Source organism: Leishmania mexicana, chromosome 33 (assembly GCF_000234665.1).
Source record: "Leishmania mexicana MHOM/GT/2001/U1103 complete genome, chromosome 33".
Taxonomy (NCBI): Eukaryota; Euglenozoa; class Kinetoplastea; order Trypanosomatida; family Trypanosomatidae; genus Leishmania; species Leishmania mexicana.
Window position 1 is genome coordinate 987,788 of NC_018337.1, and position 16,305 is coordinate 1,004,092.

Here is a 16,305-nt window from a genome sequence, read left to right on the forward strand (position 1 = left end):
TGTCTTGGCGTGTGCAGGCGCAAGTCACCCGAAACGAGGCGAAATGAGCGCGGAATCCAAGATGACGGAAAGCAAAAGAGGGGTGATGCCGCGTGGGGTTTACGGCGTGCGCGCGAGTGACGAGAGAAAAAAAACGAGGGGATTGAGGCAGAGGAGGAGGCGGGGGAGGGGACCGAAGGAACAAAGGGGCAAAAGGGCCGCTTGTTTTTTTCCCCTGCCTCTGCCTCCGCCCCCCCTTCTCTGCCTCTCCGACTTCGCCATCTCCGTGCGCGTTTTTGTTCTCCCTCTCCTGCGCACATCTGTCGTTTCTTTTGATGTGTTTTGTTGCGGCTTGGTTCTTTGTTTTCGTTCTTTCTTGGTGTTTTGACGATTTTTTTGATTTTTTTTGATGTTGAGGGGAATGGGTGACGACCCTCTTCGTGTAGTGGTTGGACTGTCTCTCTCCACAGTGGCTATGCAGTCCGTTTTCTTTCGGTAGTATGCACAAACGCGTGTGTGGAGCCCGGTGAAAGCCTCACACTTTCAAAATCAAGAACACACACACACACACCCACACGCACACGCACACACCATGAGCAACGTGACGTCGTTCACCCTCTAACCCTCTTTTCTATTCTCTTTTCTTTTTCTGTGTTTGGTTGTTTCTTCTCTCTCTGTCCCCCTTTTTTCGTTTCTCTCTTCCTCTTCTCGTCAGACAACAGTGAAGAACACACACACACACACAGAAAATATATACAAAAAAGAGGAACAGGCTGTACGTGTATCTTTTCAAAGTCCCCCGAAACCCTCTCTGCGTCCCGGCGATAGTAACTCTGAGGCAAACGTAAACAAGAAACCAACGAAAAAAAAAAGAGCGCAGACGAAAACCCTTCCGTTTCCATCCTCTCTTCTTTTCTCGGTCGGGACGTCTCCTTGTCATGTTTGCCGTGCCATTTTGGAGTGGTGCTCCTTTCCACGTTTTTTTTTCGTTCCCACTCGTTGCTCCTTCCTCGTCCTCCTTCTTGTCGCCCTCCTCGTCCCCCCTCCCTCCTCGTCCTCCGTCCTCCTCGTCGCCCTCCGTCCCACCTCCTTGGCTGTTTCGATGAACCACAACAGGGGGAAAACAAATAAGAAATGCGTGCGAAATAGAGGCGAGAATGGGAGAAGAAGCGGCAGGACGGGGAGGGAATGGCCACAAAACAATTTATTATTATTATTTTACTGGGTAGGGGAGAACGGCGAAAAGCAGACGAGTGGGTACTTCGTTTTCGATTTCTGGAGAGAGGGCTTTGCATAGAGGCTTGCGAAACGGAAAAGAGAGGGAGCAAAGGGTGAAGGGAGGGAGGGAGAAAATGGATGTCGGGTGACAAAGCCCTCGAAAACCCGCCACGTACAAAGAACAACAACAGCAAAAAAAAGAAGAGAATCAATCTCTCTCCCATCACTTGTGAACGGACATGAACATAAATTCACACAATCGCTCTTCCAGCACCAGCCCTCCTCCTCCTCCTCCCCCCATCCATCGACCACTTACTCAAGAGTGAAACTAGCAAAGAACAAAGAGCTTCTCTGCCCCACCCCCTTTTTTCCCCTTTTCCCCGACGCCATCCGTGCAGACGGCATTTTGTTTGGCTCTCTTTCTCTCCACCCTGTTTAATGAAGCACTTTTTCCCCTCTTTTCTTTTTCTTCTCTCTCCCCGTTCAGTTAGGTTTCCTTTCCCTCTCAACTATTACGCGCCACCACCAGCATTATTACCTCTCTTTAATTTGACCCGTCTCTCTCTCTCTCCATCAGCCCATCTCTTGCCATTCTCGTTGTTTCGTTTTTTTTTGTTTTCTTTGTTGTTGTTCTCTCGGGCGTGTGCCGTGAGCCCGCTCATCATCGCGTCTTTTCCGCACAGCCTTGTATGCATGTCTCACGCAGCATGTGAAAAAAAAGGACGAGGCACCGCGGTGAGGGGACAGCGGGGCCGTCGCGCTCTCCCTGTAACAACAAAGAAACAAATAAAAAACAAAAAACAAAACAAACAACAGGAGAAGCTCAGGCATAAAAAAAGGGGATGTGAGGAGGACGCAGAGGAAAACGAAAACGCAAGAAAAAAAAGAAAGAAAAAAGAGGAAAAGAAGGCGAAGAAAGAATCGAACAAAAACAGGAATGCACCCACACCACCCACACACCCACTCACCCACCCACCCACACACACACACACACCGGCACATACACGCGCGCGCGTACTATTTTCGTTTGATGCTCTTTTTTTGCGTGGAAGAAAGAAAGACACCATCTCACACATGACGAAAAAAAACAAACAACAGCAAAAAACAAGCAGACCAAGCGTACACGTGGAAGAGGGGGAGGGGTAGACGACGCGCGAGAAAAGAGCAAAAGAGGCGCATAACGGAAACTAATATATATATATATGATGCGTGCATGCGTCTATATATGTGTGTGTGTGTGTGTCTGTCCCTCCCTCACTTCGCTGTTTGTTAGCTCGACTGTGCTTCACCTTTTCCCCCTTTCTCTCTCGATCTCTTTCTTTCGTGTATTGTACAAGGGAGATGTAGGATGGATGATACAGCACGCATATGCAGCGGTGAGAGTGACATTGGCTGAAACTGCGCAGGAGCGCGAGGAAAGAATACGTTGCTCTTCTCTCTTTGTGTCTCCGTTACTCCGCGTCCCGTTGCTGTTATCACCCCGAATCGCACTATCATTTTTCGCTCACTTCCTCGACTTGCCCTTACGCTTTGTTTCTCACTGTGCTCGTCGGTGTGTTTCGTGCCTCCGTTTTTTTTTCTTTTCGGGTTCTCTCTGCCTACTGTGTCCACTGCTGGTGTTGCCTCTTTTTCTTTTTCCCTTCGGTCCTCCATCTCCATTCACGCTTTCGTTTCTCTTCCCTCACTGACGCAAGCACACGTTATGTGCTTGTCATCGCTATAAAAAAAGAGAGCGAGGGATAACCGTGACGGCTGGGTATATGTACGGGAGGCGAGGACACGCGTGGCGCAGACAGCAAGAGAACGAAACAGAAAAGGAAAACAACAACACAGGCAGAGGGCATTGCTAGGGTTCTCGAAGACCATAGCCAACCTGAACGCACTGTCGCCGCCGCTGCCGCAACGACAAGAAGACGCACAAACCCTCTGAAAAGTGTTTTTTTTTCAATCTTCTTTTTTCATTTTTTTTTCACCTTTTGTTGGCGTTCTTCAAGTGCGATTGACGACGACGACCGAACAACAGGGAGGAGCGAGGAAAAGACAAGGAATGTACGAAGTGTTTTTTTTGTTTTTCTTCGCTGTAGGGAAAAGGAAAAGACCGAACCATCGAGGAAAGAAGAAACGGAAGAAAAAAACAACAGAGAGAAGCTCCTCCCCTTCCCTCCGCCTTCCCACCGCCCCCCCCCCAAAAAAAAAAAAGAAACAGATAAATGCCATATATCGAAAAAAAAATGGAGAGGAGCGAAGAACATGGTGCACGGAAGAAAACAAAATCAAGCCGACCCATCTTCTTCCCCTTCCCCCTGTTCACCAGGAGAAGAAAGCGAAACACGAAAAAAAAAGCACACCCACACGAACACATATGCGCAGACAGATCCTCAAGTTCGACGTTTTCGATCAAGGGAAGTGCGTTGTTCCTGAGCGGCGTCCCGCAGTGACAATGACAGTAAAGAAAGAAGATGAGGCTCAATATGGTAAGAGAACAATTTGAATGCACAAAAGGGCCACTGCACAACTGAAAAAAAGGTGGGAAAAAACCATATGCACAGAGAGAAGTCTGGTGCCCGGTGAAGCGAAAGCAAGAAAAAAAAAGGATCTTCCACGCTCCTTTTTCTTTTTTTTCCCTTCTCGCGCTTTTACTTTGTGTTTATTTTTTTTTTCCACTTTTGTGTGCGTTGCTTTTCTTTTTTTGGCTGCTGCTGCTACCAGTGCGATTTTTTTTTTCTTTCCACTTTTGTTTCTCCTTCGTTATCTTTCTTTTTTTGTGTATGTGTGTTCGGGTGATGCAGCTGTGTTGTCGTCTCTGTTGGAACTGCTGTTGTGTGCGTGCGTGCTTTTTTTTTACCGTTCTACTATCTGAATCCATCCCCCTTCCCTCCCCCATGCAACGCCCTCTCCTCTCCTTGTGTCGTCCATATTATGGTTCCTTGTTCGCTCTCGGGGTTTTTTCTCTTCGCTTTCTTTTTTGCTAAATCGCTCACTAAAAAAATGACGTGAAGCTCTGTGTGTTCGGTCGCACGCTTTTGTGGCTACGAGGACATCGAAGACACGCACTTCGCCGCAAACGGACTTGTCGCCTGCGGTGTTTTACCAAGGGTGAGACTATGAACGAGGGACGCATCGCCCAACGGCGATGATTTTCTCTGCCTTCTCTATCTTTGCTTATTCTGCAGACCGGAGATGGTGACGTTGCTACTGAGGGGAGGGGGGGGGGCAGGCGCTGCCTTCTGCGCGCATCTTTCTTTCTCCGCCACGGCAAGCACTTCTGCGCTTCGACCGAATGCGAAATATGAGGCGTTGGCAAGCACGACGTCACGATGTCGAGCAGGCATGCATCTTCCCGCTATCTCCACCGCAAGTGCGGGCGGCGCAGGAGATACCACGTACGCATTATCCCTACATTGTTCCACCGGTCTCTCTCTCTCTCTCCTTGTCTCGCACTTTCTGCTTACTCCAACCGATTTTGACGACTGGTGCCGTCTGGTGTCTCTTTCTGGTGTGCACCGTTATTACCCACTTTGTGCCTCCCCCCCCGTTGTAGCGTGCCTGAGAAGAACGCGCGGCGCCTAGGTGCAGAGGGAGCCGGTTCGTGTAAGAGAGGTTGTCACAGAATACTCTCCCACCGACTGTTGCTACTTCGTGCTCCAGGAGACTTTCATTCACCAACACGCTCACAAGAGGCAAGACTTCACGACCATCTCGTTGGCGCTGCCGTCTCCACCGCCTCGCCTCGCCCTATTTGCCTTCTCTTCACATGCTCTCCCCCTTTTTTACATACACGCATACGTCTTCTCGGAACGCGTATTGTACGTTATCGTGGTTTGCCTCTCGCATGGGTCACGCTTTATTGGCGATACACATGTATATATACATGTGTATGTAGACGTATGTGTATTGGGGGGTTTTCGCTGTGTCTTTCCTTATCTCCTCTTGTTGAGGCTGCATTTTATTTGGCCCACACCCTCTCCGCCGGTGCTTCCTTCTCCCCTCTCCCCTCTCCCCTCTCCCCTCTCCCCTCTCCCCTCTCCCCTCTCCCCTCTCCCCTCTTGTCGCCATCAAGACGCGAACAGGCAGGTAAAAGGTGGGTGCGGCATCTCCTTTTCTGTGTCGTTTCTCTTCTTGTTGCCGGTGGTGTGTGCATCGTGTTCGCTCTCGACGTCTTGTCACCCCGCGGGGCATCATGCTGTCATGTATTTTTTTGCTTAATGAGCATGGCGAGGTGATGGTGGAGCTGCAATTTAGTGAGCGAATCCCGCGCTCAACGTTGGAGGGATTCTGGTCCACCTATATGGCGCCATCGAAGGGAGGCAGGGAGGCGCCCGCGGCCATCGTCGCCTACGGCGGCACCGTGTTCTCGCACATCCACCGCAATAACGTGTTTCTCGTCGGCACACACCCTTCGGACGATACGGCGCTGGTGGTGATTGAGCAGCTCTGCCTCGTAGCCCGCGTTCTCACAGCATACCTGAGCGAGATGACGGAGAACACCATTCGAGAAAACTTCTCTACCGTCTATCAGCTACTACAGGAGATGTTTGATTACGGCTACCCCCTTACCACCGAGCTCTGCGGACTGGAGGAGCTGGTGCCGCGGCCGACGCTCGAGAACCGTGTGCGCACTATGCTGGACACGCCGCTCGTGAGCAAGGTGATGCCAGTTGGCAGCCGCACTGCCATTGGGGTTGGCAGCCGGCAGGCATCCAGCGTATTCGGTGGTGTGCCATGGCGGGACCCGGAGACGCGTCACAGCACGAATGAAATACTCTTTGACGTGGTGGAGTCGCTGGACTACTTACTGGACAGCGAGGGCCGCTGCGTCAGGGCTGCTGTGCAGGGGAGCATCGAGGTGAATTGCCGGCTGAGCGGCATGCCTGAGGTGGTGCTGCGCCTGCGCGATGTCGATGCCGTGGTGGACGACGTGGCTTTTCATCGATGCGTCCGTCTGGACCGCTATGAGCACGATCGCACGCTCTGCTTCATTCCCCCCGACGGCAAGTTCACGCTAATGAAATACACCTGCAAGTCTTCCCTGTCGATGCCGCTTCCACCGTTCTATGTGACCCCGCAGGTCACTTTCAACGCCACGGGTGGCCGCTTCCATTGCATGGCAGGCATCCGCGGTGGCGGAGCGGGCTTCTCTTCCGTGGCAGAGAAGGACAAGGATGTGCAGCGGCTGTCAGTGCGCCTCCTGCTGCCGCCAAACACGTCATCGCTCACAGTGACGAACTGCTCGAGCGGCACGGCCGTTTTCGACCGCTCCAAGGCGACGCTCACATGGAGCGTGGGCAACTTGACGCATTCCGCAACACCGTCCCTCGGCGGCGAGTTCTTATTGGTGCCGGAAGGTGGTGATAGCAGTGACGAGCGGGGGCGTGACAATGCGGCGCCATCGGGGTCGCTGCGGGCAACAACCCGTGGGGCCGGAGTTGGAAACGCCACCATGGCCGCCGTGTCGTTCCAGCTGCCGAACCGAATCATGAGTAGCCTTCGCGTAGATTCGGTTCAGGTTTTGAATGAGATCGGCAAGCCGTACAAGGGTCTGAAGTATCTAACGCAGTCTTGCAACTACTTCATCCGGGGCGCCTGATGCACATGCAAGGCCCAACGCATCCCTCCAAGCGTGTTCAGGATATCCGTGTGCGTCCGCGCATCATCCTCTGTTTGGCGTCACCTCCTCTCGCACTTGAGTTGTATCAGCTCACTTGCTTCGCTAGCGCGTGTGCTTGCGTGCTCCTCGTAAGCTCCCCGCTTCTCACTCTCGTCCCTTCCACACAATACACGCGCTTGTACTAGCCCATACATAACCACGCCACAAGCAAAACCACAGCAAACAGGGACAGCCGTGCGAAGCGCGTGGCCGCTGCGACTCGGAGGCGTCCCTCACCTTTCCCCCTTCTTCATTTTTGTTCGCTTTCGCGTGTTGTCGGTTACCGAGTGCCACGAGGAGGCGTTGCTGGACCTCCGATGATCACATACAACGCGGACCTAAGACCCTGCTAAAGACGACAGCGGGGGCCCTCCACACTAACCTACTATGTCCTGTGAGTGCCGCGGTCCAAGTGCGCACGCCCGGGACACGTAAGGCGACTCAAAGCTGTTCGTGAACGCTTCTGCAGTCGATGCATTCACACTGCAAGCCCCTGCATGTGTCTCGTTGAAAGCACGCCAGCTGCGCCTACCGTTCGTTGCTTGCCCACTGTCCCGCTCTTCCTCGATAGAAGGCCGCATCGACTACCTACCTCCTCCCTCCCCCTCCTCCGCGCCTCGCTGCTGCCCCTTCGCTTTTTTGTTTCGTCTCCTTGCGGCAGTGCCGCTTCGTCCACACCGGCGATACCACATTGGGTCTGTTGGCCCCGTTTGACTCACATACACACAATCATATTCCACACTCAATCGCGCACGCCCCCCAGGTGTCTCTCACGCGCTAGCCGATTGCTCTCTATCGTGGCTGATCCGCTACCTCTGCCCCTCCCCTTTTCTTTTTTCGCACCTCCTCGCACATCGCCTCTGCTTTTCCGTCACTAAGCGCTGGCGCTACTGCATAGGCGCACTTCCATACCCTATCCGCTCGAGAAGCGAGAACTGCGAAGCCCAAAAGCAGCCAAAAAAAAATGTCTGCCGAGGAGTTTGAGCGTTACAAAAAGTTGGTCTCCAACCTGCAGTCGAACCTGTCGATTCCGGAGAAGATCGAGATGTACGGCCTGTGGTGTGTGGCGACTCAGGACAAGTGCACACAGAAACAGCCGTCCCGTGCCAACCTGGTAAGGTACAGCAAATGGGCTGCGTGGAAGAAGTACGAGCACCTTGGTCAGAAAAAGGCCCGCGAGCTCTTTGTTGAGAAGGCAAAGACTATCGTAAACAAATACCCATCCAGGTTGTGATGGTGTGACCACGGAGGGGAAACACGTGAGCGTGCGAGGGAGAAGAGTCCTCTCTTCGCTGCCTTTTTTTCCTTCCCTCTCTTTGCCTGCAGTCAGGTACATGCTTAACGGCTAAAGTCTAACATCCGGACACCTCTATCGAGGCACGAAGACGACTGCTGCTACGATGGCGAATGGCGCTCCAGCGCTTCCTTGGAGAGCTCAGACGGTCGCTAAGAGTACTGCTGACTCTGTGAACGGGACGCGTGGCGGTGGCGGACGGCTTTGATCCGTGCGCGCCATTCTGCAGTCCGCCTTTCTCTGTATTTTTTTTTTCTTTTATGCCTTTACCGTGTGCCTGCCCCAGGACAGTCCTGCTGAGGTGAACCGTTCGATCCACCCCGAGCATGCATTTTGTTTTCCGCGTTACGAGCATGAGCGTAGTCTTTGGAGAATTCTCAGGACTGCCTGCTTTCATCACTCCCGTGGAGTTTCTAAGGCTCTTTTCAGAGTGCCGCAGAGCCGTAGAGCGCAGTCGTGCGTTGCTTGGGGGATTGGACTGTAGGTTTGTGCCAGCGATCGATGATGCTCGCATTCTTTGCGCTCGTCATCGCCCTTTTTTTTCTTGTTCACCTCAGAGGCGTAGCACCTGCTGCAAGTGGAGCGCGGCGTGCATACGCGTATGCACGTGCATAGGGACGCCCAGCGGGCAGCACCTTCGCGTTATTGACACCCCCTGGATCTGCGACGGACTCGCTCCCGGGGGTATTAGAGAGGTCTGAGAAGAGGAGCCCCCAATGCTATTGGCAACCATTACCAAAAGCCCTCTAGGCCCGTTTCCGGGCTTCTTTCAGTCTAATTTTTTTTTCGCGGGAGCCGCATTTCCGATACTTCTGTGCGTATGCCGAGCGGCGCACGCGCTGCTGTGTTCTCGTGGAATACCGTCGCAGCGGTGGTGAAGCCCCACAGCAGCTGTAACACAGGAAGAGGCTCCAGCCAAAGGCGGCGGCATAACCCGTTCCCATCCGTGGCATGGACAGAGGAAAGGGGCTATTCGAAACGAAAAAAGAAAAAAATGCCCCCAAAAGTGGATGCAAAGCGTTGTCAGCTGCTACGCCACACGGATCCTTCGCTTGGGAGGGGGCATGCAGCTGTGCAGTCATCCGCCGCCACTATTCGTTTATTTTGTGTTGTCGCTCGTTTAAATTTCGTTGCTCGTTTGTGTGCTTGTGTGGCTCCTTCATTGCATCTTCTTCGTTTTCTTTTTTTTCCACGGCCGCGGCCCCCGTCCTCTTTCTCTCTCTGTCGCAGAACGCGGCGTACGAGGACAGGTGGGGGAGGCGGCAGGGTACATACGCGCAAAGGAAAACGAAGAACAAAAAAAATAGGATACCACCCCCGCTTTGACCAACGCACGGATGCGAACACAGAGGAGAGGAGGTGCTTGCGTGTGCGCGTGTGTTGAGGAAGCGGGCAAGGGGCAAAAAGGTGGGGGGAGGGGGGAAGAGGATATCTCGGCTACCTGCGGCGCTTGACTTGTTCTCCTTAAGGCTGCGTTTCAGAGAAGGCCACCGCTGATAATCCCGCCCGCCACCGTGCGTGATATCTCAGCGCCCCGTGCCCACTCTTTAGGGGGAGGAGCCAAGCAGCCTGCAGGCCCGCCCTCGGGTACGGCTGGCGGGGGACCCGTGGTGTCGGCAGGACAGGTGTGGGGCTGGCGCTGTGCCGAAGAGACTTGCGGGCATGATGATGCTTGTGCGAAGTCACTACGAGTGGTGTCGACGGCTCAGCGAATATACGCGTCCACCCACTGTTTTTTTTGTGCGTAGGCTGCGCGATGTGGTGAATGTGGGCCCGGTTCCGTGGCAATGCTTCGATGAATGTCTGCATTGTGCAAGAGACGCATGTCACCCCAGAAGACCTGCGAGGCATTTGATCTGCCGGGTTTGGAGGGTTCCGGCGCAGCAAGAAAAAAGCGGCACGGCACTGGCGTCTCGGTGCTTACGCAATAGGGCATATGCACAGGTGTGGGGTCGATTACTTCATGTGAAGAGTCGCCATACCGTATTTGCGGGATGCAGCGGCTTCAGGTGACTGTGGGAGCGGCGTGGCATGCAGGCAGAGCACAGGGTGTCACAGGACCCTGACCTGCGGCTGGCCGGCATCGTCCCTGAGGTCGTCCGGCATTGACGGATGCCACCGCCTGTTACGTACACGACTGACGCCACTGCCTCTGTCCTGAAGGCGCGACCCTGGACGCTGCCCGTGTTGACCGAGGCATGCGGCCCGCCCGGGTCCGTGTGGCGCCCACCGCGCAGCACGTACCCGAGGAAGGGACGAGCAAGGAGAGGATGCGCCGGTACGACGCATGGGGCCCGATGGAACGGCAGGCAGTGCGTCCATGGCGACCAGGATGTAGCCGTGGTGCAACAGAGGCGTGTGAGCTGTTGGTGCATGCTTATATTTTTACTAGCTTTGTTCGGCGCAGGGAGAGCATGTTACAAGAAAAAAAAGCGCATTATAAGGCTCACCAGGAGAGAATTGGGTTTCTCTTTGAAGCGCGAGTGGCATCTCTGCTCTCTTCACTGGACGGCGCCGTGAGGAGAATGGAGGACGTTCCCCTGCAGGCACCGCATGCCCTCTCTCCTGAACGGAACCAACAAAAAAGTGGGGAGAAGTTTCTACTCTCCCCCGCCGTCTGTGCTGCTCTGCCGTATGACACATATATATATATATCTACTGTATTTGATTTCTTCTTCCACTCTCTTTCTCTTGTCGATGTGCATGTTGCGTCTAACCCGCACTTGGCTGCGCTTTGTTTGTGTGCTTTGTGCTGATTTTGGTTCTCTTTTTTTTCGACTCGCCCCATGCCGCCGACGCGTGCCTCTTTTTCGTGTGCGCCTGTTCCCTCCATCCGCCTCTACGAAACGCCGTCATAGTCGCACACACACACAGGCACACAAAAGCGCACGCACAGGAACAGCTGCAACTTCCATTGGTACAGCGATTTCTCATTCAAGCAAGCAAGAGCAAGCGAGCGAGCGAGCGCGAGAGATTGTCTGCAGCGGCACAGAAATCGTGCGTCTGTAGACACGATTCGCCATTGCCCAGCACCTGCACATACTTTACCATCATACACACAGACACAAAGTTGATAGATACCTTGTTTGGTGTGATCTATATTTTTTTTTTCCGTGGTTTCCTTTTCTGTCAAATATATAATTATTTTCCATCTCTCCGTTGTTTTGTATTCGAGGGAGATTGCTCTTCCATTCTTTTCTCTCTTGTGTTGCCTTCCTCTTCCCCGCTCCCCGCGACGCAGCGCGCGCTCTCGCTTTCCCTATCCACGCGCGGGAACGAATAGTCGTACTTCGCGGACTCTTTTCTCACCGCTGCTCGCATTGGCGGAACTCTTTCCCGACGTATTTCTTGGAGTGCAGACAGGACAACTTCGAAGACACTACGCGCACTCGATAGGCGCCAGCGCTTTTTTTCCCCCTCTTTGGTTTAGGGCGACGCTGCATTTCCTACGCAGGGCTCAATGGCGGAGGGCCCCATTCGTACTGTGGAGGCTCGCGACCTCACCCGGGTGGAGCGCGTCGGCGCACATTCCCACATTCGCGGCCTCGGCCTCGATGACACGCTCGAGGCGCGCGTTTCAAGTCAGGGCATGGTGGGTCAAATGGAGGCCCGCCGTGCGGCTGGCGTGGTGGTGCAGATGGTGAAGAAGGGCAAGATCGCAGGCCGGTGTGTGTTGCTGGCTGGTGGGCCGGGCTCTGGTAAGACGGCCATTGCGATGGGCATGGCGCAGGCGCTTGGCCCCGAGACACCCTTTACCATGATCGCTGGTAGCGAGATCTTCTCTCTTGAGATGTCCAAGACGGAGGCGCTGACGCAGGCGTTTCGTCGCAGCATCGGCGTGCACATCAAAGAGGAGACGGAGATGATCGAGGGCGAGGTGGTGGAGGTGACCATTGATCGCCCGTCTACGAATCCCGCCGAGGCCCATCAGCGCACCGGGCAACTGGTGCTCAAGACGTCCGACATGGAGTCGACCTTCGACCTGGGGCAGAAGATGATCGAGAGCTTGCAGAAGGAAAGGGTCCAAGTAGGCGACGTTATCACGATTGACAAGGCCACCGGCCGCATCAACAAACTGGGCCGAAGCTTTGTACATAGCAAGGACTTTGATGCCATGTCCGCCAACACGCGCTTTGTGCAGACGCCAGAGGGCGAGCTGTCGAAGCGCAAGGAGGTGGTGCACACCGTGACGCTGCACGAGGTGGACGTGATCAACTCTCGCCAGCAGGGCTTCCTCGCTCTCTTTGCTGGTGACACCGGTGAGATCAAGCCCGAGGTGCGCGAGCAGATTGACCAACGCGTCGCTGAATGGCGGGAGGAGGGTAAGGGCGAGATCGTTCCCGGTGTACTCTTTATCGACGAGGTCCACATGCTCGATATCGAGTGCTTCTCGTGGCTGAACCGCGCGCTGGAAAGCCCATTGGCGCCGGTGGTGATCGTCGCGTCGAATCGTGGCATTTCGCGTATCCGTGGTACACAGTACAAGGCGCCACATGGCATCCCGATCGACCTGCTGGATCGAATGATGATTATCACCACGAACCCGTACTCGCAGGAGGAGCTCGGCAAGATTATTAACATTCGGTGCGAGGAGGAGGATGTTGAGCTGACGGAGGACGCGTTTGTCCTCCTGACGACACTCGGCCAGAAGACGTCGCTGCGCTACGTGCTGCAGCTCATTACGACGGCGAACATGGTGGCGCAGAAGCGGAAGTCGTCGACCGTGTCGGTGGACGACATCAAGAAGGTGTACCTTCTCTTCATCGACCTTCGCCGCAGCGTGGAGCTGCTGCAGGAGCACGAGAAGGACTTTCTTTTTGGCGAGGAGGACGCGCACGTCGAGAACTCGACTCGCGTGCGCGTACGGGACGGTGAGGAAGATCGCGGCAACGAGGAGGATACGGTGCGGTAAGTCGCGTGCGTGTTTGCATGTACGTGTACTGGTCCTCAATGCGAACAAGGCGGCGACCGTGAAGAGACTGCGGTGGCGTTAGGGGACCTGGTCGAGATGACACCGATGGCACGTTTTTCGTTTCCATGGCGCTGTTTGCTCTTCGTGCCGCTCGGAACGTCTCAGGTGTCCACATGGTACGCGCGAGGGTTGCCCCCTCCCACCCTTTATCTTGTGCATGAACACCTTGTCACGGTGCACATATATATCTTGTTTCGCTTGTCCCACGTGTCTGTAACGACATCACATAACACAGCTCACAGCCCAAGCGCGGCAGATGACTGGTAAGAGAGAAGGACGACCATGATGGGCCTGAATGCTCGTGGCTTCTTGTGTGTGTGCGAGGAAGACGGGTGGGGGGCGTGCGAGGGAAGTGCACCCTTCGCTCGATGTGCATTGAGGAAGACGAAGAGGTGAGGGAAAGCGAGGTGGGAGAGGAAGGGGGGGGGCAGGTGTTGACCTCAAGGAAGGGGATGCGCTAGCGCGCTCGTCATCTTTGCGTCGCGACTCCTGTTCTCTCTCTTCTTGTCCTCACCCTCTGCATATCCTCTCCTTGTAAATGGGAATCGTTCACGAAGGAACATGTTTCGGTATCATATGTCTTGTACCCTACGCGCGCGCACTCCTCAGCCACTTGGGCTTACTTTCACTTCGGGGGGAGGGGCATCGGCCTGCATGGATGTGCTTCGTACATATGGCGATTCTTTTCCTCTCTTCAACAGTGTTCGTTTGACCGTGGTCTCACTTGCTCTTTCCCTTCTCTCCTCTTCGAGTTTCCGCGACGCCGCGCATTGTTGATATATATGTATGTATGTATGTGTGTGTGTGCGTCGATGGCATATGTGCACAGGCAGCTGCAGGCGCACCATCACGCCGACACGCGTCTGGCAGCTAGCCAAAGCTCTGCGGGGCGCACTAGATTATCGCACCCGTATTTCTATTGACGTGCTTTGGTGACTGCTACGGGATGGTCTGGCGACGGCCAATTGCCGCCGTTGGCGTCTCGTGGCCACTCGCGTCGCCGGCGAGTCTTCGCCTTGTTCGCGCGGCTTCGCCATCGCCTTCGACGTCTGCGCGGCAGCATCAACTGCACAATGTCTGTGACGCCATCTACCGCAGCGGCACGGCGAGGGAGGCTCTTCGCCAGGCGATACACGAGCCGTCGCACGAGAGTGCCCTCCGCTTGCTTGAAGAGTTTGAGAAGGATCCCGGCGTCTGGCGGGACGAGGCGTGGGCCACCGCTTTCCTAAACGCTTCCTCGCACCTGTCACGCCAGATGGACCTCTTGCTTGTCCGCTTCACGCAGTGGCACACAGTGCGCAAGGCGCCGACCAAGGTTGCCATGCACAGGCCATGGGACTGGTATCCGCAAGCGCGTCTCATGCGCCGACGCTTTATCTTCCACTACGGCCCCACGAACAGCGGCAAGACGCACGCCGCTCTAGAGGCACTGATGCAGGCACGCAGCGGCGTCTACTGCGCTCCTCTCAAGGCGCTGGCCGCACAGGTGTGGCACCGCGTGAAGGAACGCGTGCCGTGCGACCTGCTCATCGGCGACGAGCGCGTGTTTGGCGGAGCGGCGGAGCACGTCTCATGCACGGTAGAGATGACTCCGGTGGACTTGCCGGTGGACGTCGGGGTCGTGGACGAGATTCAGATGATGGCGGATCGCGACCGCGGGTGGGCCTGGACACGCGCGCTCCTTGGCCTGCCCGCGCGCGAGATTCACCTCTGCGGTGAGGCTCGGGCATTGCCGCTCATCCAGAATCTGCTCTATGCCACCCACGAGCGGAAGAACTTGTCAACAGTGGAGCACAAACGTCTCGTGCCGCTGGTGGTTTCCCCGAGCCTTTGCTCTAGACTGCGGCTGGAGACAGTGGAGAACGGCGACTGCTTCGTCTGCTTTTCTAAGAAGCAAGTACTGGACCTGCAGGATAACCTAAACCGTCTTCCCGGCGTGACGAGCTCCGCCATCTACGGCGCCATGCCATTCCAGGTGCGAGAGGCTGAGGCTGCACGGTTCAATCGCGGTGTTACCGAGTACATCAACGCTTTCGCTTCCTGCAGCGCCAACGCAAAAAACAACGCAGCTGACTGCAGTACCACGTCGCCGCGAGGCACTCAGCCTCGTGAGTCATCGCCGGAAACGGCGACGCCCACAAAGCACGTTCTCGTCTCCACGGATGCCATTGCCTACGGTCTGAACATGAATATCGAGCGCGTGGTTTTCACGACACTGCGCAAGTTTGATGGCAAGGGCATGGTCGAGCTGCCTGCCGCAACTGTCCAGCAAATTGCAGGGCGCTCCGGCCGCTTCGGCCTCACTCGACAGCATACTGTGGGCCGCTGCACCGTGCTGCACGAGTGCGACATGACAGCGTTTAGTGTCGCCATGTCCACGCAGCTGGAGCCGCTTGCAAAGGCAGGGTTGCTGCCCACAGGCGACATTCTTCAGCTGTTTGCCGAGCTGGAGTCTGCCAAGGCGCGCAAGGCGGGTAAGCCAACTTTGGGTCCAAGTGACGGATCATTTTTTGAACTGATGTCGAGGTTTGCCGCCTCGTGCGCGGGGTCGCAGAACTTTTTCCCCTGTGATATCCATCGCTCTCTGCTGCGACTGGCTGAGCTCCTCGAACCGGTGCGCGACCTTTCCTTGACGGATCGCATTGTGTTTTGTTATTTGCCGCTAAGTGACACGAGCGCTGCGTCGCTGCAGCTGATTGTGGCCTACGCCACCGACCACGCCGCAGGGAAGCCCGTGCCCTTGCGGTTTGACGCTTGGTGCGCGGAGCTGATGCAGCGGGCGGAACGAGAGGAAACGTGTGGTGTGGGAGCCGCACCTCCGCACCAGAGGCAGCAGCCGCAGCTCTCCGTGAGAGACCTGGCCACCGAGCTGGAGCGGTGCTTTCGACAGGCGGAGATGTACTGCTGGCTCTCCTGGCGTTTCGGCAAGACATTTGTGGAGCGCGAGAGGGGCCTCGAGTTGAAGGCCTCCATCACCGCTGCCTTGACACGGCTGAACGGGTCTGCGTGAGGTTAGGACTGGAGGCGCACTCTCTTCACCTCTCCCTCGTCTTTGTCTTGGCGGGAAAAAGAAAATGAGGTCGTGGTTGTGTGGCAGGTGCCCTGCCCCCACCGCTCCCCATGTGATCAAGATGCGCAAGACAGAGGGAGGCGGAGGCTCCCGTATCCCCTCCCACGGCTCCCGTCTGACTGTGA

General features: G+C 55.5%; 4 protein-coding genes across 4 annotated transcripts; all 4 read left to right on the top strand.

The window, feature by feature from the left end:
* Positions 1-5,377: 5,377 nt before the first annotated feature.
* Positions 5,378-6,784, top strand: LMXM_33_2590 (putative adaptor complex subunit medium chain 3; the record flags this gene model as incomplete). Its single annotated transcript, XM_003878768.1, has 1 exon — positions 5,378-6,784. The coding sequence occupies one exon, from the start codon at positions 5,378-5,380 to the stop codon at positions 6,782-6,784; it is 1,407 nt and encodes a 468-aa protein (XP_003878817.1).
* Positions 6,785-7,808: 1,024 nt separating this feature from the next.
* Positions 7,809-8,078, top strand: LMXM_33_2600 (putative acyl-CoA binding protein; the record flags this gene model as incomplete). Its single annotated transcript, XM_003878769.1, has 1 exon — positions 7,809-8,078. One exon carries the CDS (start codon positions 7,809-7,811, stop codon positions 8,076-8,078), a length of 270 nt encoding a protein of 89 aa, XP_003878818.1.
* Positions 8,079-11,598: 3,520 nt separating this feature from the next.
* On the top strand, positions 11,599-13,050 carry LMXM_33_2610 (putative ATP-dependent DNA helicase; the record flags this gene model as incomplete). Its single annotated transcript, XM_003878770.1, has 1 exon — positions 11,599-13,050. The coding sequence occupies one exon, from the start codon at positions 11,599-11,601 to the stop codon at positions 13,048-13,050; it is 1,452 nt and encodes a 483-aa protein (XP_003878819.1).
* Positions 13,051-14,056: 1,006 nt separating this feature from the next.
* Positions 14,057-16,120, top strand: LMXM_33_2620 (putative RNA helicase; the record flags this gene model as incomplete). Its single annotated transcript, XM_003878771.1, has 1 exon — positions 14,057-16,120. One exon carries the CDS (start codon positions 14,057-14,059, stop codon positions 16,118-16,120), a length of 2,064 nt encoding a protein of 687 aa, XP_003878820.1.
* Between the last annotated feature and the right edge of the window lie 185 nt (positions 16,121-16,305).